Source organism: Cercospora beticola, chromosome 5 (genome assembly GCF_033473495.1).
Source record: "Cercospora beticola chromosome 5, complete sequence".
Classification (NCBI taxonomy): Eukaryota; Fungi; Ascomycota; class Dothideomycetes; order Mycosphaerellales; family Mycosphaerellaceae; genus Cercospora; species Cercospora beticola.
Window position 1 is genome coordinate 368,347 of NC_088939.1, and position 23,843 is coordinate 392,189.

A 23,843-nucleotide genomic window follows, 5' to 3' on the forward strand; every position below is an offset into this window, starting at 1 on the left:
ATTGATTGAGTGCTGCAGAGCTTGCTGAAATTTTCAGCTTCACGACCTTCCGCGAAGGCCCCCTGCTTCGTACCACGATCTCCCAGTGCATCTGCCCGAATCCGTCCTACAGTACAGCAAACACCACTACCGACGCACAAGTCAGCATGACCTACGTTCCATCGAACACTCCAGCAAGCAGAACACAAGTCAATCAACCAACCAACCCTCACAATTTAGCTCCTCATCACTTTCGTCAAGCCAGCCTCAAAACCTTGGCGTGGTAGAAGATAGGCGTGACGTTCGAATAATTCGGCAGATCCTGCATGAGCTCCGGAATATTCGCTCCAATTGCCTTATCGAAGTCTTCCGCACTATCCCATAGCAAAATCGCTTGCGTATGGATACCGCTTGGATCGTCCTCTGCGAACTGCACAACTGTACAAGATTTCAAGCCAAAAGGCTTCCAGTGCTTGTCGACCAGCGCACAGTGCTTGTTGATGTAGTATTCCGTGTCGAACTTGATATCTGCTGTTCGTGGGTAGGAGACGTAGACGTAAGCCCCGACATCGTTGGTCCCGGAAGCCATGATGCTTTGCTGCCCTTTTCGCTGGGAAGGTGCTGTGAGGAAAGTTGTCGAGACGGTAAGTCACACTTCTGCTATTCTTGAGAATCCATGCATTCGCGAGCGAATAAATAGCCTGGTTGAACTAGTCAGCAGTGGCTACGCAACACTTGGGGCCTGGCGTTCTCATGCCTGTTCAGCGGAGACATTCTCCACATGAGGCGCTGTGCCCTCCTCGGCTAAGAGCTGAGCTCGACACTTGGTGGATAGCTTCGACAAAGCTGTAGAATGCTTACAGTATCTATCAAAATCTGCGACTACCACCTGCAACGAATAGGCCATTTGAGTGCTGTAAAAATTGGACATTGACGAGACAAAGTTCGAGGGCTCTGACACCTTTTCCCAAGTTCCCAGAATCTGTTCAATTGGCCGTGAAGAAAGCCGGACCTTAATCATCTTCACAAATCATCCCGTCCCAAAGCCGTTCATTCTTCACAAACATGGCCTCCGAAACCTGGAACCCAGACTCCAAGTCCTTCCCAACAATCCACGAACTCCCCGCCATTCCCGACGCCCCCAAATATGCCGCCTGGTTCTGGGGAAAAGACGACTTCCTCGGCCGACTCAACCTCTTAACTCCAACGCGAGTCAAAGCCGCAGCAGCAGAAATCCGAACAGGTGAAATGGCTCGAACAGACCTGCCTTTGAATGTGCCCCAGCAACCAGCTTTCGGACGACAGCAATTCAAACATGAAATCAAGCCTCTGCGAAAAGATTATGCGTACGATGATGTTTATTCTTTGAACACGCAAAGTGGAACGCAATGGGATGGGTTCCGACATGTTGCACACCATGATACTGGACACTTCTATAATTGGACCAAAGGGGCTGATATCGATGGACCGGAGCCAAATGAGAAGGCGAGTATTCATTATTGGTCGCAGCATGGGATTGCTGGGCGGGGAGGTAAATTCTGCACTTTCTTCTTCCATCGATAAATCAGTCATTGATACCTGCATCACTAGTCCTCCTCGACTACCGCAGCTGGGCCACCGAACAAGGAATCAAATACGACTCCGCCACAGCCCACAGCATCACCTACGACGATCTCTTCGCAGTCGGCAAACACCAAGGGCTCGACATCCGCCCCGCATCCCAAGGCGGTGACATCCAAATCGGCGACATCCTCTTCATCCGCTCCGGCTTCACAGAAGACTACTACTCCCGAACCGCAGATCAAAACACCTCCATCGGCCTCCGAGAATTCTCCTTCAACGGAACCGACGAATCCAAATACCAAATCTGGGCCGGCGTAAGCCAAGAAGAGAAAGTCCGCGACTGGTTACACGACTGCTACTTCGCAGCCGTGGGAGGAGATGCTCCCGCTTTTGAACAATTCCCTCCACCGCAAGATGGATCGGGTCTTCATGCATATATCCTTGCGTGCTGGGGTATGCCGTTGGGGGAAATGATTGATCTCGAACGGGTGGCGGAGTTGGCGAAGAAGAATCAGCGGTATACGTTTTTCTTCACGAGTGCGCCGGCGAATGTGGTGAGGGGTGTGTCGTCGCACGTGAATGGTACGGCGATTTTTTGAAGAAGATCGGAATGCGTGCGGTGTGCGTGCGTTTGACGTATGTCGCGTGCGAAGGTTGACCTCCTTGCTTAAGTGTGGAGTGCGGGCAGAAGAATGTATGCAATGCAGTCCTTCGTGTGCATATGACCAAACGGAATGGCCGCAGTGCTTGAGCAGATGTTGAAGGTCGACCACAGCAGCTGCCACACTCTGAAGAAAAGAGCTTCGTATCTGCATGCAATGAAGTGGTGCCAAGGTAGAATGTGGTTTTCGTGATCTTGTACAACGTGAGGTCTGGTAGCGATTGGGCATGGCCATCGCTTTCCTCCGAGAGGGTGCTCGATCTTGTGCGACGCGCCGCCAGGATTTAATTCTGCCATTCATGCCGTCTGCTGCGCATGAGACGTCAGTACGAGTCCAATGGCAATTCTAGCCTGGAGCAGGTTCCAAATTATCAATCACGATCCGTAGGCAAGATGCAAGATGAAGCACATAAGCTGCGGTCATGCCCAGCGAACATTGGACTTCTCGGTGCATAGCTGTTTCCGTGTTTTGTGAGCGCGCTGCCCACCATGCAGGACTTCTTCTTTGTCGTTCTCATCGTAGCATGCTTCACTGAAGCTTCAGCATACTCGCCGTTCGTGATACCTACATTGACGACGCACCAACCGATTGGAAGCGGGAGCACGAACTTCTACTTCGTTGAATTCGACATCACATCCGACAACTCCGGGAAGCAGACCTCTGCGTATTGTCAGAAAAGTTGGGGCGACAATGGTTGGACTCGTCCAGAGCCATACAGTGTGAATGTTCCGACTGGGGAATGGTTTCGATGCGATTCCGAACGGTACTCGTATGATGGAGCCAGTGCTTTCTCCTTCCAACTATTCCCTCAATTCTCGATTGGCAATTTCTCCTTGAGCATCAAGGAGGATCTGGGGCCGGGCGTCAGGTAAAGAGGATTCTGTGCATTGCAATCTTGCTCAAGCTGACAAGCGCCAGTATTTCCGGGTTCCGCAGAGTCAAAAACGGGACTGATCAGTTCGTATGCGACATTAATCCGACAGAAGTGTTTCCAGCACAGCACGCCCACGGAGACTGCAGTATCCCGGAGAAAGCAAGCCCGTTCAAAATCTGGATCTCGCAAGCGGCAGCATGATCTGAGCTAAATTGGAGCTGAAGTCCTGCGAGAGCTCGATCGGCACAAGGGCTTGCAAAGCGAGTGCATGTCCACGCAGTCTATTTCTGTGGCTTTACGATGTATCGTTGGAACTTGTAGCCAAAAGCATTGAGTCTTCGCCGTGTTTCAGTCTTCGTTCTGTGCCGTCGAACTATGTGAGCTTGCTCCCTTCCTAGGCTCCGGCAAACGTAACAGAAATAGCGGAACCATGGCAACAATGGTGACGAGTGCCAGTACGAAGAACGGCAGGCCAACCCAGACTCCACCAATATCCATGCCCACTGAGAATAGCTTCGCGAAGGTAAGGCCTGAGTACATAGCTCCCAAGACATCAATCATGCCGACAAGACTGAATAGGGTCGAAGTTTGCTCCTTGTCGACGTATAGGCTCATGAGGCCCCTTGTGTAGCTGCTATAACCAGATCCGAGACTGAGTACCACCAGACCAGAGATGAAGCCTCCAAGCGAGAGCGAAAATGCGAGGCCTAGTGTCCCGAGGATTACGAGGATGAAAGAGAAGCGAGCGAGAACGAGGTCTCGCTTTTGCTCGTTCTCCGCGTGCATGATCTTCCAGGGATTGGCGTTCTCTCGGGATGCCAGAATGTATCGTGATAAAATTGGAAGGCCTAGCAAGACCATGAAGATTTGGACAGCACCAGATACAGTCTGCACGTAACCAGTGTTCTTCACTTGGATATCGTATCGCTTTGATACAAATTGCGGAAGGAAGACGCTTGTCGCTGGCGCTATTGGTTGGGAGAGCAGAGAAGTGACGAATAGCAGCGCCAGCCATGGGGATTTCAGAAGTGACAGACTTCGTCTGGCGTTGGCCAAAGTGCCTGAGAAGGACAAAGTCTTGGTTTGGTCTGGGTTGTCCGCACGTAGTGTCTCCGGTATAAAGATGAAGGGGATGCCGGCGGAGAGGAGTAGAGCAACTGCCACGAACAACAGTGGCCACGGCCCAACCAAGTTCATCAGAATTGATGCTAGACCTGGAGATGCGAGGTTGCCCAGCATGGCAACAACATGTATACGCATGAACGCGAGAGACCTAGCGCAACGATATTAGCAGCTATTATGTGTTGCTGTATCGTAATGCTGACCTTTCGTCTTCAGTCGTGGTATCAGTGGTGATACCAAAGAATGCCGCATTCATGATGGGTGTGCCTCCACCAATGAAGAGCCCCATAGCACCTAGCCAACCTGCCCAGAGTGGTAGTGCTGGATGGAGAGCGAGGACGATCATCCACCATACCAGTACGAGCGAGCCGCCTGTCAATGCAAGAACGACGACTGGCTTTCTGCCAATTCTGTCACATAATGTATCAGTGCCACGCTTGTATGATTAGCAGACGGCCGACGCCTCACCGATCTGCCACAATGCCCCAAGGGAGGGCAGCAGAAAATCCGCATATAGCATCACATGTTCCAGATATGGCAAGAAGGTAAGCAACTCTGGACTGCACCCAGCTGCTCTTACAGTCGTCCAGACTGGGAAGCAATTCGGTATCTTGCCCGCGGTCGCGGCAGACCGCGTCCTCCAGGAGCTGTGTGAGTGGCATCATGGAGAAGCCTCCAGCACTGGCGCCTAAGAAGATGCTGAGACACAGAAGCCAGGCCACCTTTTGGCTTGTCTGATCACTGATGGCAGCGGCATCTTGACTTGAGGAATCACCGATGAGACGAGTCCGCTCATCAGCAGCGTACTGACGTTCTTGAGGTTCCACCTCGCTGTTGACTGCTGCTCGAAGCCCAGGCATGTTTTCCTGCGTGTGCGTCGAGCGCAGGAACGGTAGGCTGCTTGGGGAGATGTCACTCCTTATCGTGCGTGTCCGTCTATCGCAAGGACAGCCGTCAAAGTAGTCGCCGACCGCATATCAGCCGAATGCCGGCAGTACACAAGCGCCATTTCGAAGCAGTGCTTGTACCTCCGTAATACGCTAGGGTTGTAGAACCGGACGGTCGGCTGCGCGTCAAATCATACAAGAGTGTGGGCTGTGTTTTGTATTCTGGAACGAACGAGGCAAAGCGCCCGGCAAGCGCTCGTCCATCTTGCTGCGGCTGAAGTGTATGTCCGGATATCGTCTTGACTCGGCGGGTGTTCGTGATGACTCTGTACAGATGGTGGCGCGCTCGGAGAACAGAAAGAGCTCTGGAATAATGTTTCAAGCATGGACGTCGTATGCCGTAGTATCATTTGACAGCCCACCTCCTCCCTCCGAACGAACCTTTCCTCCTCTTCACTGTCCAGTCTGGTCTCTTCTCCGATATGCATAGTATATGAGTTGAAGAGAACAATAGCGTCTGTTGATGCGTAAAGTCTCCCCGTTCAGCTTCCGCCGTCTGATGAGACAGGCGCCATGGAATGAGGCCACAGATCGCATTGAGCGCATTGTCAGCCCACGAAAGCCCACATTCAAACAAAGTCTCAGACGAAGCACAGAGAATGGTGTCAATTTATGGAACCTATCTGATGCGTTCCTGTAATACGTATGCATTGTTCCTTCGGACTTTCGAAACCAGTCCAAGAAATGTCCTCGATGCCGCCTACTGAGCACCACACGCAGGACTCCTCTTATCGTGTTTCCATCAAGGACATACTTCTAAACATCAAGAAATGCAGCTCGTAGGCCTCTGAGATGCGGGGCGAGTGCCATCGACTTCCCCATGCGGCAAGCTTGGTGCGATCGTACCTTGGGAGGAGCACCTACTAGCTCACAATAGCTATGCCCGCGTGAGAGCCCTCGGCAATATCGTAAGGTGTAAGAGGACTGCAACAACATCCCACGAAGCTCATCTCAATCAACAACTTCACTTTGAGCAAGAATCGAAAATGGCACAAGTCAAGGAGTATACGATCGACGTTCCGCAAGCCAAGATCGACCGACTGCTGCGCAAGCTTGACGATGCTGAATATCCTGAAGGCATTGAGGGCGCCGGGGATACCTACGGCTCTCAGGTGTCAGTCGAACGACAAGGCGGATTCAAACTCATTCCACTCGCTGACCTGCAGCAGCAAGGATGTCAAGCGCATAGCGGAGCATTGGCGCAACAAATTCGATTGGCATGTAAAACACCAAAAAGCTGGCAACCGCTCGTTCTAACAAGCCTAGGCGAGCACACGAGAAAAAGCTCAATGAACTGCCAAACTACGAAGTCCAAGTTGACGTCGATGGACACGGACCAGTCGACGTGCACTTGGTTCACCAGAAAAGCGACGTCGCCGGAGCCATCCCACTGCTCTTCGTTCATGGCTGGCCTGGATCCTTTCTCGAAGTGACAAAAATGCTCCCAATGCTCAAAGGTGGGAATGGCAAACCAGCCTTTCACGTCGTAGCGCCCAGCTTGCCGTAAGTCGAACAGATTTCAAATGAAACACTTGCTTACAATATCAGTAACTACGGCTTCTCCGGCCCCGCTCTGAAACCAGGCTTCAACATCAGATGCACAGCTGAAGCCATGAACAAAGTCATGCTCGCGCTGGGCTATGAACAGTACGTCACGCAGGGTGGCGATTGGGGGTTTCTTGTCACACGTGCCATGGCCCATCTCTACCCTCAACACGTCAAAGCCCACCATATCAATTGGGCCTGGGCCGGACAGCCTGAAGAATTCACCATTGGAACCAAAACTCAACCAGAACTCAGCGAGCGTGAAAAGAAGCAAATGGCGCAAGCCGAGAAGTGGAATCCTTTTGGAATGGTAAGCTCAGCATCATTCCACAACATACCAATGTTTACTCATGTGATCGCGATAGGGCGACGGCCGCGGCTACGTAGCAATGCAATCCACCCGCCCCCTAACAATCAACTACGCCTTCCGCGACTCCCCCGTCGCATTGCTCGCCTGGATCTGGGACAAACTCGTCGACTGGACCGACGACTACCCCTGGACCGAAGACGAAGTCTGTCTCTGGCTTTCCATTTACGTTTTCTCCCGCGCCGGCCCGGACGCTGCTTCATTCTTATACTATGAAGCTACGCACGATATGAAAGAAGTTCCATTGCCTGTTGTGCAGAGTTATATTAATGTTCCGTTGGGAATTGCGGATTTTCCGGTCGAGATTGCGAATATGCCGCAGAGTTGGAGATCTGGGATGGGGCCGATTGTTTTTCAGAAGTTATATGAGAAGGGAGGACATTTTGCGGGGTGGGAGAGGCCGGGAGATATTGCGGATGGGTTGGGGGAGATGTTTGGAAAAGGTGGTGGTGCGTATGGAGTTGTTGAGGGGAAGGATGGGTATTGATGAGACGGAGTTGATTGATGGAACAAGCAATTGTTTGGGTGTGCTATTTTTGCAATGCTACCACAGATGTACGGCTTATGTGCAAGACGACGCTTCAAGTCAAATCACACTAAATGTATTCTCCTTCGCTCAACAACAGATCTGTCATGCTATTGAGCGGGCTGACGGCCGTCTTGCTTGAATGACGTCCGGCTCGCCTTCTGCAGGTGCTCTACCCATGATGAGTTCCTTGTTGAAAGGCGCAGTCGTCTTTCTGTGAGGGACTGGCTCTTCTGTAGCCCAACGCCAGATGTTCTTGGTTGCTCCTTTTGTCGCAAACTCAATCAAAGGCGTAATGACAATTGTCACAAGCAGTAAACAAGCATAGCACACTGCTGCTGTGATCAATAGGATCGCCCAGTAAGGGAGACCCAGATCACTCATAGAGACAGCAACGTATGCACCAAGACTCCAGAAGATGAAGCCGTGCAGCACTGATCGCAGTTAGTATAGCTTCACGACTCAGAGATATGCCGTCACTTACAGTACAATGTCATGATGTGCGGGTGGAAGAAGGTCACCAGCTTGATACTCAAAGCCTTCTGAACCCAAACAGAAAGCTCAACAATAAGCTGTAATCCGAGACTAAAGGAAAGATGCGCAAACGTCGGCGCGAAGTATTCCGGATATGCATACCAGATCGAAGGTATTGTCTGATATACCGGCCTGCCAGTCGTAGTTTCCGGATGTATCGCGTTATCCCATGACATGAAAGAAAAGTAGTAGAACGCAGAGTTGAAAAGCAGTACCAGTGGCGTGGCGAGTGTAAGGATGGTCGCGAATATCAAAGTTGGGTAGAGTACCCAGGCGCGAGCTTGGATTTTACGTCTCCAGTCGTAAGTGATGTCCACATCAGCGAGCATCAGACCAAGCCAATGACATGCAGACCAGCTTGATCCATACCAGCCCATGGCGATGCTGAAAATGTAGAACGACATGCGCTTCCATGGTTTCTTGATGTCTTTGATCAGGACTGTTGCTAGGAGAACCACGAAAGAGAATTGAAGCTGAACGGGGATAGTCCATAGGACACCGACGCAGTAATTGTTGATTACTTCAGGTGGGTTGTTTGGGATGATGTAGCTCAGCTCCACCAGCTGGTTGAGGAAGATGCCAAAGTTGCCTTGCGGCACGACATATGGCCAGACGCTGTAACTGACACTAGGAAGCCATTCCAGTCGTCCGGTCAAGCCCAGAGATAAGAGGAAGTATGTCAGAGTCATGAAGATGAAGACTGGAATCAACATTCGTGGTGCACGAAGCAACATCTTGTTCGCAATGTCTTCAAATTTGCCAGTCTTGAGGTATCGTTGAGCCAGAAAGCGACAAGAGGTGACGAAGAAAGGCCCAATCCACAGAGGAGTGAGAATGTAGGGGCCGAAAATGTACGACAATGTCCTGTCAGCTGCGAAGTGCATCGTGGAACCTTGAGCTTCAACGATATAAGGCCAGAAAGTAAGTGCAAAATGCCGCACGGTGACCATGATGCACGAGATAGCGACGAGGCCGGCCAGATAGTCGATGCGCTGTTGAGTCTGCGGGACCTTTGGTGCCTGCGGAAGCTGCTCTTTGACAGGCTCGGCCGTCGCAGCTCCAGTGAGAGCATCGGGCACACCAGTCTTCTCGTTCATGATCTTCCCCATGGAAATGTCATTGGGTGCCTCTGGCACTTCAACCGAGGGGAACTTCTCCTTGAGACTTTTGTGACTTCTGATACTACGAAGACTCTTATGACTCGCGCGTTTTGGAATAGCATCATCGAGATCCATGAAGCTCATGCGCTTGCTGTCTCCGGTCATATGGCCGTCTTCAGCCCAGCCACGAGGTGGCGGAGGCCAAAGGCTGAAGCCTCTGACTGGGCTGAGCGGGCGAATCTCATCACGATCCTCGTCGTCATCGTGGTACGGACTTACTTCTCCAGTGAGCTGACGAAAGGCTTGTTCTCGAGGGCTGCCGGAGGAAGAACCAATCGAGCTTCTGCGGGTGTCACTGGCACCAACAAGATCGGAAGACGCCCTCGAACGTGAGTCAAAGTCATCTTCAGCCTCATCTTCTCGCAAAGGATCGGCGAAAAGAGAGACTGCAGGATGTTCCGACGATGCAGGAAGCAATACACTGTCAGGCGTTCCACGCGAATCCTGAGCTCGTGGAAGTGGACTAGAGGAGCTTCGAGAGTGGCCAGGCATCCAGCGACCATTCGCAGATCTAACACTCCGAGCTGGTGTAAGCATTCCCTGTCCTGAATCATATGCAGGAAGCGGTGTCGCGGACCCAGAGTCGCCTTGGGAAGAGTATAGAAATGGGTATGGTACGTGGTTCTCGCCTCGAGAGGTGTAGCCCGGTGCTGGTGTCTCGAATCCAGATGCGGTGGCACTGCCCAAGGTCATGTACGGAGCCTGAGTCGAAAGCGGGCGTGGAAATGCCATACCCATGTTGGAGCCGAGCGAGTCTCGCAGAGACCTTCTCAGTGCATTCGTGGAGTGTCGCTTCGTGCCTGGGATCTCGACTTTCTTCAGCTTGTACCAAGGCCCGCGTCGAATCAGTGCATTCAGTATGGCTGCAGCACCGAAGAAGCTGAAAGCGGCGGCAACGAATCCAGCTGCGTCACGCAGCCCGCGCTGTCGTAGTGTTGCCTTCCATGGACGTGTAGCGGCACGAGAATACTCTGTTGAGCCGCGCAGAGAGATATCGTCAATTGAGCATTGTCTTGCAGTACTACATCTCTTGTCGTAGGCGCTATGATCGGAACCTGTCATCAATGAGCTGTTGAAGAAGGCACGGATCCATCTCACGCTGCCATAGGAGCCATTCAGTGGTGGTCCTTGCATATAGTTTCGATCGCCAGTTGACCAGTGGCTGAAGTAGAAAGTGCCAGGTGTCTCTGGTATAGCTCTGTCATCTTTTGTGATATGTCGAGAATTATTTCCGTTGATCCAGAAGTCCACAACTGTCTCGTTCCAATCGAATTGCAGCTCCATGAAGTCCCACGGCGATCGTGGAGGGAAGCCAGGTGCAGTACCGTTTTCGATGTCGGTGTAGTTGACCGCGAGGCCATATGATGGATATTCGCCATTTACAGTCTGCATGACCCGAGCAAGGCTGGCATTGTTCATGCTGAGTAGATCGAGCTCCACATCCTGTGAGCTGTTGTACTTGACGTACATCGACATTGCACTGCCTCCAGCCCACGGCTGCGCGGATCGCATCTCGCTGCGAAAAGTGCCATACTGAATGTCTCGACGCATGGAACGAAGCTCGGCTCCAACTGAAAGGTGATCGTATCGAAGGGGAGGATCCAGAATCATTTGCATGCTCGGTGTTGTTGTGTTCAAATCCTCCTGCCATTCCCACGTTGCATTCTTGCCAAATTGAATATTGACTGGACTTGCGCCTTGCGGGAATATGGTATTCCATCCTCGCTGGTTTTTGTTACGAAAGCTGCGCACTTCGAACACATGCTGATCGACAGACTGTGTTTCGTTGAAGTACAGTATAATCGACTCGGTGAAGACTTCCTGCGTCCTTGGGTCCCGAAATCCGCAAGAGCAATCGCTCGATGATGTGACGTTTTGCGCGCTGCTGCTGACCACCTGTGAGAAGAAGAGAATTGCTAGAGTGGTCAGCATACTGATCGTTGCTGGCCGTTCGCCACACGTGACGATATAGAGGGACAAAAGAAAGATTATGAGCAAGGAGTAACGTTTCTTCAGAACGCTGAGACGAGGATCTGGGTCCCATGCAGTTTCCCAGCATCCACTCGTGGCAACCAGGTGACAGTAAGCCACAGCTGTCCAGATGATGATGATGCTTCTCGGAATAGGCAAAACGGCGAGCAGACGCAGGATCCGAGTATCATTCTTCAACGATGTGGGGAAGGCCAACCTCGCCAATGCCAGCCATATGGCATAGCACGATCGAGGTACTGAGCTCAGAGCATCAGGCTAGCGCAGGAACAGTCTGTTTCGCGGGACTGAGACCGTAACCATCACTTCGTGCTCGTGGCATTTGAATTATGGTGGTGCCAGAGACATCGTTGGCGTATGTCTCAGTTGCGCCAGCAGTAATCATCCGACCAGGAACTCGTCCAATATTGAGGCCGCCTATGTCCCGCTTGAGCTCATACTGACTGGATCATAGACTAGCGAAGTGTCTGAAGTCTATCCTTCCTGTCGTTGCTTCACAGCCTCACGATACTCAGTTGGCAGGCTGATGTGTTTCAGGCGTGACGTGATGTATTATCTTCAATCTGCGGGTACCAGAGTGGCAACGCGGCACATGACAGGTCGCTGATGTCGATCGATTTTCACGGATACGGTGTGCTGTGTGAGGACCTTGCTGATGCATAGAGCAGATTCTCGGTGTTGAAGTCGCGGGTGAGGGAGATTGTGGTCAGCTGGAGAAGACGCGTGGGAAGGCAGCATATGGCCAGCCATTTGACGCCCCTGCAGCGACAAATGCAGGAACACAGCAGGCCAATGCAGGTCCAAGTATAAGAAGCAGGGCGACGACGTGGCCGCAGCTGCAAGGTACAACGCATGTTGGTGGTGAGAACAGAATGTCAAGTGTCAACAAGGGCAGTGGCGAAAGTTTGATTTCGATTGTGGGCGATTGAAATATTGATGTAAAATTTGATGCACATTCAGCTGGCAACACAACGCCTGCCGTGCCGCCTGATTCCAACCAGCGGAACACATTTTACAGATCAATCCACTAGCCATGTGTAAGTCTTCTTGGCCAACCAGATTGAAGGTGCATCGATCAGTCGGAAGAACACTTCTGCAAATACAGACACAGCCAGGAAGCCAACAAGGAAGACCACGCCATTGGCACTTGCTGTAGAGAGGCCTCTCTCGTCGTGGAGGACCAGCCAAAGCTTTATCCCTCCTGTCCAGAAGAATATGCACTGCGCGACGAAAATGCCTATGTGCCAGTATTAGCAAGATGCGAAGCCGCTGAAATCACGAGGAAGGTACATACTGAATGATCTCTCTCCCAAGTACACCAGTGGCTTGAATGAAAGGTAGTACTGCGCATTCTCGAAAAGCTCAAGTGCGAGCAGAATACCGGTGATGACAAACCAGTCGTCCAGTCGAGCATACGGCCCAGCCTCAACGGTCGTGCTAGGCGAGTATCTGGTGGAGATGTCCAAGTATGGATGCAGCACCAATAGCTTGTCCATGTACTGCGGCCGCACGATAAATGCATACTTGAAAGCGATTCCGATTGCGAAAAGCATTGGAGCAATAGCTGCGTAAGGTATTCTCCAGTCGTCGCGGACTTTCAGGCCTGCTTTCAACTCTACCTTCAGTGTTGCATTGATTGCCAGGTCAGCGAAGATCAGTCCCGTCACCGAGTACCAGCCCCAGTAACCCATCCAGAAAGAACCCAAGGCGAAAAGGCCTAGGCCGGAAATGTGCCATTTTGGTCGCGCGAAGGGCAGAATGACCATTAAAAAGTAGACAGTATATGACTAAAGTTCGTTAGCCATGATGCTCTGTGGATGTGAATGGAGTTGTCTACCTGGAAGTAGATGATGGAAGGAACCCAAAGTGTTGCCGTGGGCCAGAACATATTGCCTGCCTGTTTGTAGTGATCGTAGGTCAACCAAAAGAGGTTGAACAGCGAATTGAATGCGGCTCCACCATCGTAAACCGTCGTCGGTGTCACGATAGATTCGTTTGGTAGCTTCTGCTTGAACTCGTTGATATATTCCACTCCTATGCGAGAGAAGATGAGAGTCGCCAGTCCAGATCCGGCACACAAGATGACTACCATTCTCACATTGCGGCGAATGATAGTTGCAGCGTATGACTGTCCCGTAGGGTTCGTCAGAAATGACACAGCTATAGTTCTCATGGAAAGAATGATGAAGAAGTTGTATACGAGGCTCTGATTCCATAAAGGCACACTGAGGATTTCTCTCAATAGATCCTGATAGACCGGACCAGGCGTATCTCTCGAGACCAGAGTTGGTATGAATGTCTGGAAGAATGTCCACATGAAGCTCTGAATGACCAGTACTCCGCGAAGGCCAGTGATATAAACGTGATGCTTTGATCGATCAACGGCGAAGACATCCTGGATGATACCGGCAGCGCCAGTTTTACGTAGAGCTGGAACGTCAGCAGAGTCGTCACCTGCGCTGAAAGAATTCGACGAAGACCGATCTCTGCTGCCGGAAGACTTCTCCATGCTTGTGGTATTGTGGTCGAGATTTTCTTCGAATTTGGTGGAATCACTTGGCGCCATTTTGGCTGTTGTCTCTGCTGTCGCCATTCTCGAGGGACTCGTTCTGGTGTCGTCAAGTGCCATGGGCATCGGCGTAAGCAAGGATTAGCGCCTTCGACATATGATTTGAATGCTTCAGCAGAGGAGTTGGGCCGTCGACCTGTGGCCACTGGGAGTCGCTGGATCGTCCTGTGGGAGAGGAAGCCCGCCACGAGTTCTAGATGCAAACTTCGCGTATGGCAGGCTGAGCATTGCAGCTCAACAGACTGATCGCGGGATGCTGCTCACGAGCATGTGGGCCATCGATCCGTGCGTCTAGCATGTCTCGCGGAATTCCAGCCTCTGCCAAGTCGCTGTCACGCGCTGAGGCTATGCCCGGGTACGCGAGGTCCGATTGTGGTCGACATGGTCTGCGGAGTCCAGTACTCGCTGGCAAGCTTCGATCGTGGTGAGACAAATGTCACGTCTGCGGAAAATAATGATGACAGAATGGACGTGGTTTTGGGCGAAGTTTGGTACGCTTCATTGAAGCTACCGGGTATGACTTGAAACAACATGAGTTCGTTGCGGCTTGCGAGGATGGTACATTGGCGCTCGAAGGAGTCTGTGGGAAGAGATTCAGACTCTCGTAGATGCTTCTTGATCCGACGGCCTTCTGATGATGTTGATGGACTGGGCGTGCATGCAAAAGCGAGTTGAAGTCCAAGTTGAGATGGTCGTCAAGCGGCCTGCAGCCTGAGGCCGAAACGACGCGTTTTGCTGCTTCCTCTCGACAACGTCCCGTCTCCGTCCTTCATTCTCGCGTCAACACGGCAGAAGTGTCTCAAACCGCCCAAACCATCGCAAAACAAGTGTGTACCTGCGCCGCCACGTTCCTTCTGCAGCCTCAAGACCCACTGGAAGGATGCGCCTGACCTCACCTCCTCCACTACTCGGCTCAGCCTGTGTCGATGGTGCCAGCTCAGTATCGAGCCTCGAGGCCGATGCGGAGTCGAGGGCGGGCAGCATGGACGATCTTGGTGCATCTAGACAATGATGAACATGCCGAACCTGTCGTGCGATGAGCCATGCGACTGGATCGTCATCCTAATTGACACGATTGATATCCCAGTTGATCCGGCGATGTAGCATTTCGCTTTGACGCATATGCATGCAGGTACTGCTATTCACTCTCACCTCACCTATCTCTCATCTCTCCGTCCTCAATCGCCTGGCGCGGTGCTGCTGGCAGCATCCCTCATCACCTGGTCCCAACACATCTCATAACAGCGTGCAGATCTTGAACAGGAACAACGATGCATTCGTTCCAGAACGTCCTACCAGTGAGCCAGCACGATGCTGCCCGCTCGCAGTCGCAAGCCTCGAAAACATCGGCCAAATCAATCATCTCAGCTGCCACCACAACCGTAGCGAACAAGATCCGAGCAGGAACGCTGGCATTCTCGGACTGGCTACTGGACACTACACCTTTCTTCTTGGTCTCTACATATTTCATAGTCACAACAGCCATCTTCTGCTTCTGCAATGAAGCAGCAATCAAGGTCTTCTACTTCTTCTACATGTCAGCGAATTTCTACATTGCAGCATGCTGCGTAGTAGAATCATTCCTCGGCCTGACACCGGTGCGAGACGCGCGCAAAGCCGCCATCGCAGTAGAAGAAAGCGGCCTCTTCCCCAGCGACCTCAACGGAACAGTCAAAGATCTCCCCACAATCGACATCGTCATCGTCGCATACCTCCCCAACGAACAAGAAATCATCCGCAACCAAGTCCTCTACGCCTGCGAAGAGCTCCTCTACCCCAAAGAAAAGCTCCGCATCAACCTCGTCTACAACACCCCCAAACCCATCGAACCCCTCGAAACCGAACTCGCTCAACTCCCCACCATGTACAAAAACCTCAAAGTCATCAAAGTCCCCGGCTCCAAATCCAAAGCCGACAACTTGAACTACTTCTTCTCTCTCCGCTCCACCGCCCAAATCATCGGAATCTTCGACAGCGACCACTGCCCTCACCCCCACAACCCCCGCTGGGCCGCCGAACGCTTCCTCTCCGACTCGTCTGTCGACATCGTCCAAGGCCGCTGCATAGTCTACAACACCTCCGAATCCTTCTGGGCACGCATGATCGCCATCGAATTCGATAAAATCTACGCCATATCCCATCCCGGCCGAAGCCGAATGTTCGGATTCGGACTCTTTTGCGGTAGCAACGGATACTGGAAAGCTCCTCTTCTCCGAGAACATAAAATGCACGGGGATATGTTGACGGAAGATATTGATTCTGCGCTGCGAGCTTATGGAAAGGGGAAAAAAGCTGTGCATGATATGAATGTTTGTTCGTTTGAGATGGCTCCTAATACTTTTCAAGCTTTTTGGAAGCAACGATTACGATGGGCTCAAGGATGGACGCAGGCGAGTTGGAAACATAAGTCGCTGGCTTGGACGAATCCTCCGGATGGGAAGAAAAGAGATTTCGATGAACGATATGGTATCGTTTCTTTGCTCGCCGTTCGAGAAATCAGCTATTATCTCGTCACGATACATACCTGCCTCTTACTCAGTTTCATCATCGTCGGCTGGCCATCCAACGTTGCGGAACTGGTCAAATTGCTGTTTTTCCGGTATCCGATGGCAGAGTGGTTCTTGTTCGCGACGATTATTGCTTTGATTTACACATTGTATTTCACAGAGAAAGTCCGATCGGAGTTTACGAGTTGGTGGGATATGGTGGTGTTTTGTATCATTTATGTCCCATACTTGGTACTCATGGCTACTATGGGATTGTATGGACATGCGAGGCAGATGATTCGGTATTCGAGTTGGAATCCGACGGCGAGGAAGTGATGAGACAGACTGGACCGGACACAAGCAATCAGCTCTCGTATATCTTATTACATTGTATATCACATACATCCATCAATCTAAATTGACTTCACACAATTGGTACAGTATACCTCCATACGCCAGTCACTTGTGTCGTGACAAAGATCCCTGCCCTCCCCTCTTCCCGGAGGAGGTAATATGCTTCAGCCCCACCGGATGTTTAGGGCAACGAAGCCCTACCTCCTCAATAGAGTTTTGAGTGGATACAATCAACCTCACCTCCAGATTCCAGATCCGATCAAAAGGATTTCTGTAGCCCTCCACAAAGCCCTCAGGGCTAATACAGGAAGGTGTTTTCCAGGCTGCATCGCATGAAACCTTCTCCTTGGCGAATGAGCTTTTGGTACAGTAGTATCCGCGGCACGCGCGTATCTTTCCTGTGCCCTGGCCAATGCTTCGTTACAGGACGTCGGGTACCTTGATCTCGTTGACTTTCATGACTGGGACAATGTGCTCCGTCACTTCTTTGCCTTTTTCTTTTTCCCGCTACCAGATTTTTCAGGATCAGCTTCGCCCTCATTCATCTCCACATCTTCATCGGGGCCACCGCCGCCAGCAGCTTGATCATCATCGGTGATGCCAAGTGCAGCTCTCGCTCTAGCACCACCACGTTTCCGTAACTCGCCAGTGACCCCGCGCAAAGCAGGTGGAACTTCTTTGCCAGTTTTCAGGTACCACAACTTCAAATTCCGAGCTTTGTCTTTAAGTTGCACTTGATTCCTGTCTTTGAGAACTTCGCTGACTGAACCACCTCTCCCGTACAATGCGAGGATTTGTGACCAGTGGGGACCATTGACGCGCTCCAGGCCAGAAAGCAGAGCGTCTTCCTCTGGTTTTGTCCAGGGTTGGCGGACTGTTGAGGCAGCAGTTGCACCTTTCTTTCCTCCAGCGCCATCGCCAGCTTTGCCGTTGACTGCGAGACCTTGTACAGCGGCGAGTGCGGAATTGGCGGCACTCCCGGCTTGGCCATTGATCTCTGCATTTGCGCCTTTGGAATTTGCAGTGGCTTGAGAACGAGCGGGTACGTTCATGATGCCGTCGACGTTCTTCGTAATGCATGACGCGAATTCCCGCACAAAATCACCCCATTGATATTTCTTGGGCAGTTCTCGCAGATTCTCCTCCGTCCTCGGTTCAGCGAGAAGATAGCTCTTGCGAGCTCGACTTCGATCGATGAAGTCCTGCTCACTGGGAGATAGACTTGGTGCATCGGGATGCCGTGTTAAGATCTGGGCGTCGAGGTCTGGCGGGAAGAGTTCTTCGAGCATCTCTTCGGGGTTTCCATCACTATTCATAAGGGCAGATATAAATGTTTGAGTCTTGAGCTCAAGGTATATCGCTCCCTGCCATTTCAACAGGCGGTGACCAAGCGGCACAAATGTCTCCATGAATAATTCGTTCAGGTGGAAGAAGCTGACATCGTGTGCTCCTAGTATGCTCGAAATGAAGGTTGCGATGTTGGCTTTGCGGATGATCTCTTGTTGCGTGGGCTGGAACATTTGTATTGCAATGGCATCGATGAAGGGTGTCTCGCGACTGTATACTTTTCGGGTTTGATCGAACAGGTTCTTCAGCGTCCGATATGCTTGGCCGTCCTCGGAGCCGTCGCTCCGCATCATGTCTTGTATTTGTGGATAGCTTGCTTTCGAGATGGTATGTATGAGTTGAGTGGCCAGATTGTCGAGAATGGGTAGACTTTGGATCTTCAAATGCATGCCAGCGTCGTCGAAGTAGAAGGACGATGAATCTCTGTGCAGTGCACCAGAGCCAGCGGCGCCTGTCATAGTCAGCAGGATGTCACGAAAATGGACGAGCTAATGAACCGTATGCCTGATACTGGGCAGCATTGCCTCCTTCCGAGTAGTTCAGTGTAGAGGCATCGAGGGCTTCGGATATCGCGGCAGCAGTTCCGGCAGTAGACGATGGAAAGTACGGCATCGTTGTTGAGGCCGACGACTCTCCTCTCGAGAGAGTGGTTGTCGGAGCAGAAGGCAGGCCGGCGTGGGACTGCGAGTCACTTGTAGCAGGCCACGGACCAGCGTTGGCAGCGGTAGAGGTCTGTTGTTGGTAGAAATAGGGTTGATGCGAGTATTGGGCCAATTCGGGATAAGTCGCTGGATCGGCGTGCTGCCAGTGCGAGCCCTCACTCAAGCCCTGGGGAGGAGGCGGAGGCGGGTGGTGGTTGCTGTGATTGTACTCGGCTCCCGATGCCGCATACGCCGAAACGTCCTGCGCTGGGGCAAATGGGTGTGCTGGTACGGGAGCTGCTGCTGCGGATGACGAGGCTGCGTGATGATTCTGGGATGCATCGTGCCACGGAGGGTAGGCGTCTGCAGCGCCGCCGTTGGATCCAGCAGCTCCCTCCGCCGCGGCCGCATCGTCCACTCGCCGCCGCTTGGGGTCTCTGGGCACGCTGCTGCTGTTGCTGCTGCTATTCTCCCTCTCGGACATGATTCCCGGTGCGTGCGGGTACGTGGCATAGGCTGGCGGGAGTTAGCGCTGGATGTCTTCTCCTCTCCACGCACGAGCGACTAGGGCAGCGCATGGCCATGATATGGGCCTGGCTCCCCGAACGAGGGAGGGCAGCGCGCGCAGATGCAGCACTACTCCCGAACTCACCTGCGGACTGCATCCTGGCTGGCTGCAATTCGGTGGCGGCCGCAATCCTGAGCCCTAACTGCCCCAGCCCTAATTACACGCCGCTATCCGGCGAGCTCGGCGTCGCGCTCGCGTTTCGAGTGAATGGCTCGTCGGTAATCGTTGGCTCTCGTGCGTTGCTGGCAGAAACGGTCACATCAGGCGGAGCAGAAGTGTGCCAGTCTGGTCCGTCGTTTCCTGTGCTGGAGTTTGCCCAAGGTGTGAGGTTCAAACGACTCATTCAAGACCACGCGCTTGGCCAGTGCGATGCTTTGCACGTTCCCCGTCAGGGCTGCTTATGTAACAACCGCGCCAGCGAACTTCATATGGAATTCCCCACTGCCATTTCTACCTTTTGCAGAACACAAATCTTCAACAATCTCCATGCACCACACGGGAAACTCCGTTGCTCCTCTTGCAAAGCTATGCTGCACCGAGCCGTTCGTCCTTTCTCTTGTGACCTGCAAACGCAACTTGCCGCTCCACTGAGCGGACCGGTCGATCGACCCTCGATCACCCATGTCCACTTTCTCGGCAGAATAAAACTAGCCAATGACGTCTTCTCAATCACGGCACACTTCATCCAGCCCTGATCAACCCATAGCAGGGCTACAGCGATAGCTAGTTAGGGCACGCTCCGTGATTAACTGCACCTCCCCGATCCTACCTCTGCATTCATTGCTGCGTCAAACACGTTGCATGCAATCACATGCGCTGGCACGTACATCTCCCATTCCCGACACACGCGTCGTTGCACGAGTTTCCAGCACCGGGAGAAAACGCAATGCCAACCCACCGATACTTTAATTGATCGAAGCTGCCTCTATTTTCCGCCCGCCACTGCAATGATCCTGCCTGATGAGACACTGCACCATACATGAACTTGCTGTGCTGAGAATCCCAACTTGAAGATGGAAAATAGCTATGCTATCGAACGACTGAGCCCAGCCGTGTTTCCTAATGATCAAGCAACGAGTCATGTAGCCCCCGATCAGCCCTACCTCTTAAAGTCACGAAAGCGTTAACAAGCTCCAAAGATGGAACAAACTTCCCCGGCCGCTTCATCGGAAAACTGAATAATGAGCAGAAACATCCGCCAGGCTCCAGCACTCTTTGTCCGAACCCTGGCACCCTGCAGGGCGCGGAGTCCACACACGTGCCACGGTGCCGTCGCCACATAATTGAATCTTCATCCAGCATTGAAAATGCTCTGTAGCCAGCTTTCGTATGTCCAATTCTCTCGAGAGAACGTAATGTGGGCATGTTGTTATTGGAAAGTAACAAATGCACAAGAAACAGCTCTCGCCAGAGGAAAAGTCTTACATGCCAAATCCCTAGCTACCTTATTCACCAGTGCTACGTCCTCATGATCCGCCAGATCCAGGACGATAAACACTACATAATGATAGTTACACAGTACTGCCTCGGTCTTACCACTCCCTAGCATGCTTTTCCATCATCGAATCGCGTATGGTGAGCTTCCATCGTCCCTGTCACGACTGGCTCACCGTCTTCTGCGATGAGACTGACCTCCCAACACCACCAAGCGATTCGAGGGACATCCCAGAATGGCGGATCCTCGATGAAATGACTGTCCTTGATAAATGAATGACCAAAATGTGTCATACGAGGACAAGAGGGCAGACTGTGCTTCTAGCGCCGCGCGTATAAAGCTTCATCGAACGGCCGACGTCCGGGCACTTCGGTGGGACTTCTGATCTGCTGGGCGTGAAATCCTGGCGGGAGATTGGGAGGTCCTCCGAAGAATCCAGGAGGGGACATTGGTCCAGCATTGAATCCAGGTGGCGCCTGCTCACGCTGCTGCGGGAACGTATTCACACTGGCAAAACCAGGAGGGTAGCGTGGCATCTGATTGAAGCCTGGAGGCGGAGGTGCGCCGCCTCCAACGGGAGAAGTGAGTTGATGGAAATCCGGCTGGCTGTGCTGTTGGGGTATGTGCATCTGCTGCAGTGCAGGATGGCCAGACATGCGCCGCGGGGGCTGCTGCTGCTGCTGCTGCTGCTGTTGCTGCTGTATCTGCTGGCGTTGGGCTAGTTCAGCGTACTGCTGCTGGCGGCGAAGTTGGGCTTGTTGTGCTTCTCGCTCCGCTTGCTGTTGAGCCTGCTGATGGGCTTGACGTTGTTGCTGTGCGAGCATCGCCTCCTGTTCCGGGTTGTAGAAGCCAGGCGGTGCGCGAGGTTGTGGACGTTCTTGTAGTTGCTGCATTTGCTCGTGACGCTGTTGCTCAGGTCCATAGTTTCTCATCAGCTGCTCCTCGAACAGACCCGGTGGCTGCTGTGGGCCGCGCGGCTTCGGTGCGAAGGTTTGGATTGGTCCTTGTGGTTGCAATGGCTGTTGCTGTTGAAGCCATCGCTCCAGCTCGACCTGATCGATACCGCCATTGCTCGGGATTGCCTGCTGTGATGACGGGCGAGACGGCTTGGGGTTCTTTAGCAGATTGAGGAGATCTTGGCTTTGAGAGCTGGTCGTTTGTGGCCGGTGGCGTGGTTGCTGTGCGAGGAGATCTTGTATGTTTCTATCAGGCGATGCCGCACCTCGTGAGGGCGGATCGAATCTGTTGTAAAGATCGCTCGGCCGACCAGATGTTGGGCGTGGCTGCTGCTCTCGAAGTGCATTGAAGGGTATGCCAGTGGGTTCGGGTGACATCGTAGACTCTGGAGCCTGTGTTCGAGCCAGCTGTGAGTGGCTTGGCTGTCGTTCCGGCTGCTTGTTGCTGAGTATTTGATTAGGACCATCTGAAAGACTGCTGTGTGAGTTGGCCATGACGCTGTCGCCGGGTAGAGGCGGACTGCTTTGTTGCGGTGACTGCAACCGCTCAGGATTCTTGTCCTGTGCGAACATATCGGTGAATCGGCTCTTTCGCCCTCCTGGCAGAGTTCCGCCGGAGGTCATGCTCTTCGGCGGAGGTGGCGGTGACGTCGGGACGGGTTCTGCGTACGATGGAGTGAGATCTCGTGATGACTCTGGTGCAGATGGTGCTTGATTGATCTTAGTTCCACCAAGCATTGCAAGAACGCGATTAAAGCCTTCCTGGTCCTCAGCTGTCTTAGATCCATTGGCAGCTGGTGGCGGCTGAGGCTCTTCGACTGGAGCTGGCGGTGGCGTCGGCTCGGCGGGTTTGAACATGGAAGCAAATCGGCTGGTCTTGCCCTTCCCAGGCGCTTTGATGCCAGAAGATGCTGTCGCTGCCGAAGGGGTGATAGTGCCGGGCGTGGTGATTGCTGCCGCAGCACCGAAGCCACCGAAGAGACCACCCTCGAAACCATCAAGCTTAAGAGTTGGTTTGACCTCCACTGCTGCAGGTACGCTTGCAGGCTCTGTGATGGCAGCCTCTTCTTTCTCCACCTTCGGTTTGCCGGCCATCTGTCTCTTCCACTCCTCGAAATCGTCTTGCGTTCGTGCGGTAAAGCCCAGCTCTTGATCCTTCTTCACGACCGGGTCATCCATCCACTCGGGCTCCTTCTCATAATGGTCACGATCGCGTCGAGCGGCCTCGCGCTCACGCCAGCCACCGCCTGTTCGATTGCCATTGGGTCTGTCCTCTCTGCTCCAGCGCGGATCGTCTTTGTGACCATAGCCATTGCGGCGCTCGCCGTCGTTGTCCTTGTCGTGTCTGCCGAAGCTTCGCTTCTCGTCTTCAAACTCTCCTTGTTGTCTCCTCTCACGAACACCACTCCATCGATCCTTCGTATCCGCCCCATCCTTCTCAGGTCCACGGCGATTGAGCTGACGATCAGAGAAGAATCGGCTGCGCATAGAGTCCGGCTCGTCACTGTTCGCGGCATCTGTACCGTTCTTGTCGTGGAAATCGGAGAGCTTCGAGACATTTCTACTGCTCGGGAACATGTTCCGCGGAGGTCCCAAGGAGACATCATCTGCGCCGCACGTTAGAGGGCTCGCCCATTGCGCCAAAAGCTCAATACTCACCGCCACTAGCATTCCGCAGCGTGCTGCCCCTCGAGGTCAAGGTAGGGCGACCGGTGCTGAATGCGCCCATCGGACTGCCCTCAGCCGCTGCAGCTCCAGCCAACCCTCCTCGCGTCTGTCGTCCCTTGCCGAGCGCGCCATCGTTGCTCTTGTGGCGCTCGTGATTTGCAGGTTGTGGTTGTTCACTATGGGCGATCCTTAGCTTCTCCCTCTTGCCGTCTTGCTCGAGGTACACATACTCTATCCACTGCTCGATGGCAGGAAGGTTGTCGGGCCGACTAACAAGCTTGCTGGACGACAGAGCAATGAGTTCTTCTCGGGTATAGCGGCGGACTGTGGCCATTTTCGGAAGAGTCGAGTGCAGACTCGCTCACGCGTGGTGTTGTTGTCGTGATCGAAAGAGCTGCGCCGAGCGGGGTGCTCGAGCAGACGCTCGCGAGCGCAAGCCAGCCGCCGCTGTCGACGTTGGCGCAGCTGGACGAACAGCAGATACAACTCCCTCTATGGCTTTTCGTACGCGGAGAGCTCTGTGATGTCTGGCGACAGCGCGGCTTGTATTG

At 52.9% G+C, this 23,843-nt stretch overlaps 10 protein-coding genes across 10 annotated transcripts; 4 read left to right on the top strand and 6 right to left on the bottom strand.

Moving 5' to 3' along the window:
• Positions 1–235: 235 nt before the first annotated feature.
• Positions 236–568, bottom strand: RHO25_007396 (uncharacterized protein; the record flags this gene model as incomplete). The annotated part of the gene is made up of 1 exon (XM_023599585.1): positions 236–568. One exon carries the CDS (start codon positions 566–568, stop codon positions 236–238), a length of 333 nt encoding a protein of 110 aa, XP_023449241.1.
• A 476-nt stretch (positions 569–1,044) lies between these two features.
• On the top strand, positions 1,045–2,141 carry RHO25_007397 (uncharacterized protein; the record flags this gene model as incomplete). Its single annotated transcript, XM_023599586.2, has 2 exons — positions 1,045–1,510; positions 1,570–2,141. 2 exons carry the CDS (start codon positions 1,045–1,047, stop codon positions 2,139–2,141), a joined length of 1,038 nt encoding a protein of 345 aa, XP_023449240.1.
• Positions 2,142–2,692: 551 nt separating this feature from the next.
• Positions 2,693–3,279, top strand: RHO25_007398 (uncharacterized protein; the record flags this gene model as incomplete). The annotated part of the gene is made up of 2 exons (XM_023599587.1): positions 2,693–3,072; positions 3,123–3,279. The coding sequence occupies 2 exons, from the start codon at positions 2,693–2,695 to the stop codon at positions 3,277–3,279; spliced, it is 537 nt and encodes a 178-aa protein (XP_023449239.1).
• A 147-nt stretch (positions 3,280–3,426) lies between these two features.
• On the bottom strand, positions 3,427–5,060 carry RHO25_007399 (uncharacterized protein; the record flags this gene model as incomplete). Its single annotated transcript, XM_023599588.1, has 3 exons — positions 3,427–4,351; positions 4,404–4,610; positions 4,669–5,060. 3 exons carry the CDS (start codon positions 5,058–5,060, stop codon positions 3,427–3,429), a joined length of 1,524 nt encoding a protein of 507 aa, XP_023449238.1.
• A 1,073-nt stretch (positions 5,061–6,133) lies between these two features.
• RHO25_007400 (uncharacterized protein) lies at positions 6,134–7,546 on the top strand (the record flags this gene model as incomplete). Its single annotated transcript, XM_023599589.1, has 4 exons — positions 6,134–6,261; positions 6,414–6,650; positions 6,696–7,002; positions 7,058–7,546. 4 exons carry the CDS (start codon positions 6,134–6,136, stop codon positions 7,544–7,546), a joined length of 1,161 nt encoding a protein of 386 aa, XP_023449248.1.
• A 144-nt stretch (positions 7,547–7,690) lies between these two features.
• On the bottom strand, positions 7,691–11,211 carry RHO25_007401 (uncharacterized protein; the record flags this gene model as incomplete). Its single annotated transcript, XM_023599590.1, has 2 exons — positions 7,691–8,019; positions 8,070–11,211. 2 exons carry the CDS (start codon positions 11,209–11,211, stop codon positions 7,691–7,693), a joined length of 3,471 nt encoding a protein of 1,156 aa, XP_023449247.1.
• Positions 11,212–12,287: 1,076 nt separating this feature from the next.
• On the bottom strand, positions 12,288–13,834 carry RHO25_007402 (uncharacterized protein; the record flags this gene model as incomplete). The annotated part of the gene is made up of 3 exons (XM_023599591.2): positions 12,288–12,505; positions 12,563–13,055; positions 13,106–13,834. 3 exons carry the CDS (start codon positions 13,832–13,834, stop codon positions 12,288–12,290), a joined length of 1,440 nt encoding a protein of 479 aa, XP_023448676.2.
• Positions 13,835–15,108: 1,274 nt separating this feature from the next.
• RHO25_007403 (uncharacterized protein) lies at positions 15,109–16,659 on the top strand (the record flags this gene model as incomplete). Its single annotated transcript, XM_023599592.1, has 1 exon — positions 15,109–16,659. The coding sequence occupies one exon, from the start codon at positions 15,109–15,111 to the stop codon at positions 16,657–16,659; it is 1,551 nt and encodes a 516-aa protein (XP_023448677.1).
• A 497-nt stretch (positions 16,660–17,156) lies between these two features.
• Positions 17,157–19,330, bottom strand: RHO25_007404 (uncharacterized protein; the record flags this gene model as incomplete). The annotated part of the gene is made up of 3 exons (XM_065602940.1): positions 17,157–18,475; positions 18,522–19,181; positions 19,318–19,330. The coding sequence occupies 3 exons, from the start codon at positions 19,328–19,330 to the stop codon at positions 17,157–17,159; spliced, it is 1,992 nt and encodes a 663-aa protein (XP_065459012.1).
• A 1,658-nt stretch (positions 19,331–20,988) lies between these two features.
• On the bottom strand, positions 20,989–23,626 carry RHO25_007405 (uncharacterized protein; the record flags this gene model as incomplete). The annotated part of the gene is made up of 3 exons (XM_023599594.2): positions 20,989–23,231; positions 23,284–23,468; positions 23,523–23,626. 3 exons carry the CDS (start codon positions 23,624–23,626, stop codon positions 20,989–20,991), a joined length of 2,532 nt encoding a protein of 843 aa, XP_023448678.1.
• Between the last annotated feature and the right edge of the window lie 217 nt (positions 23,627–23,843).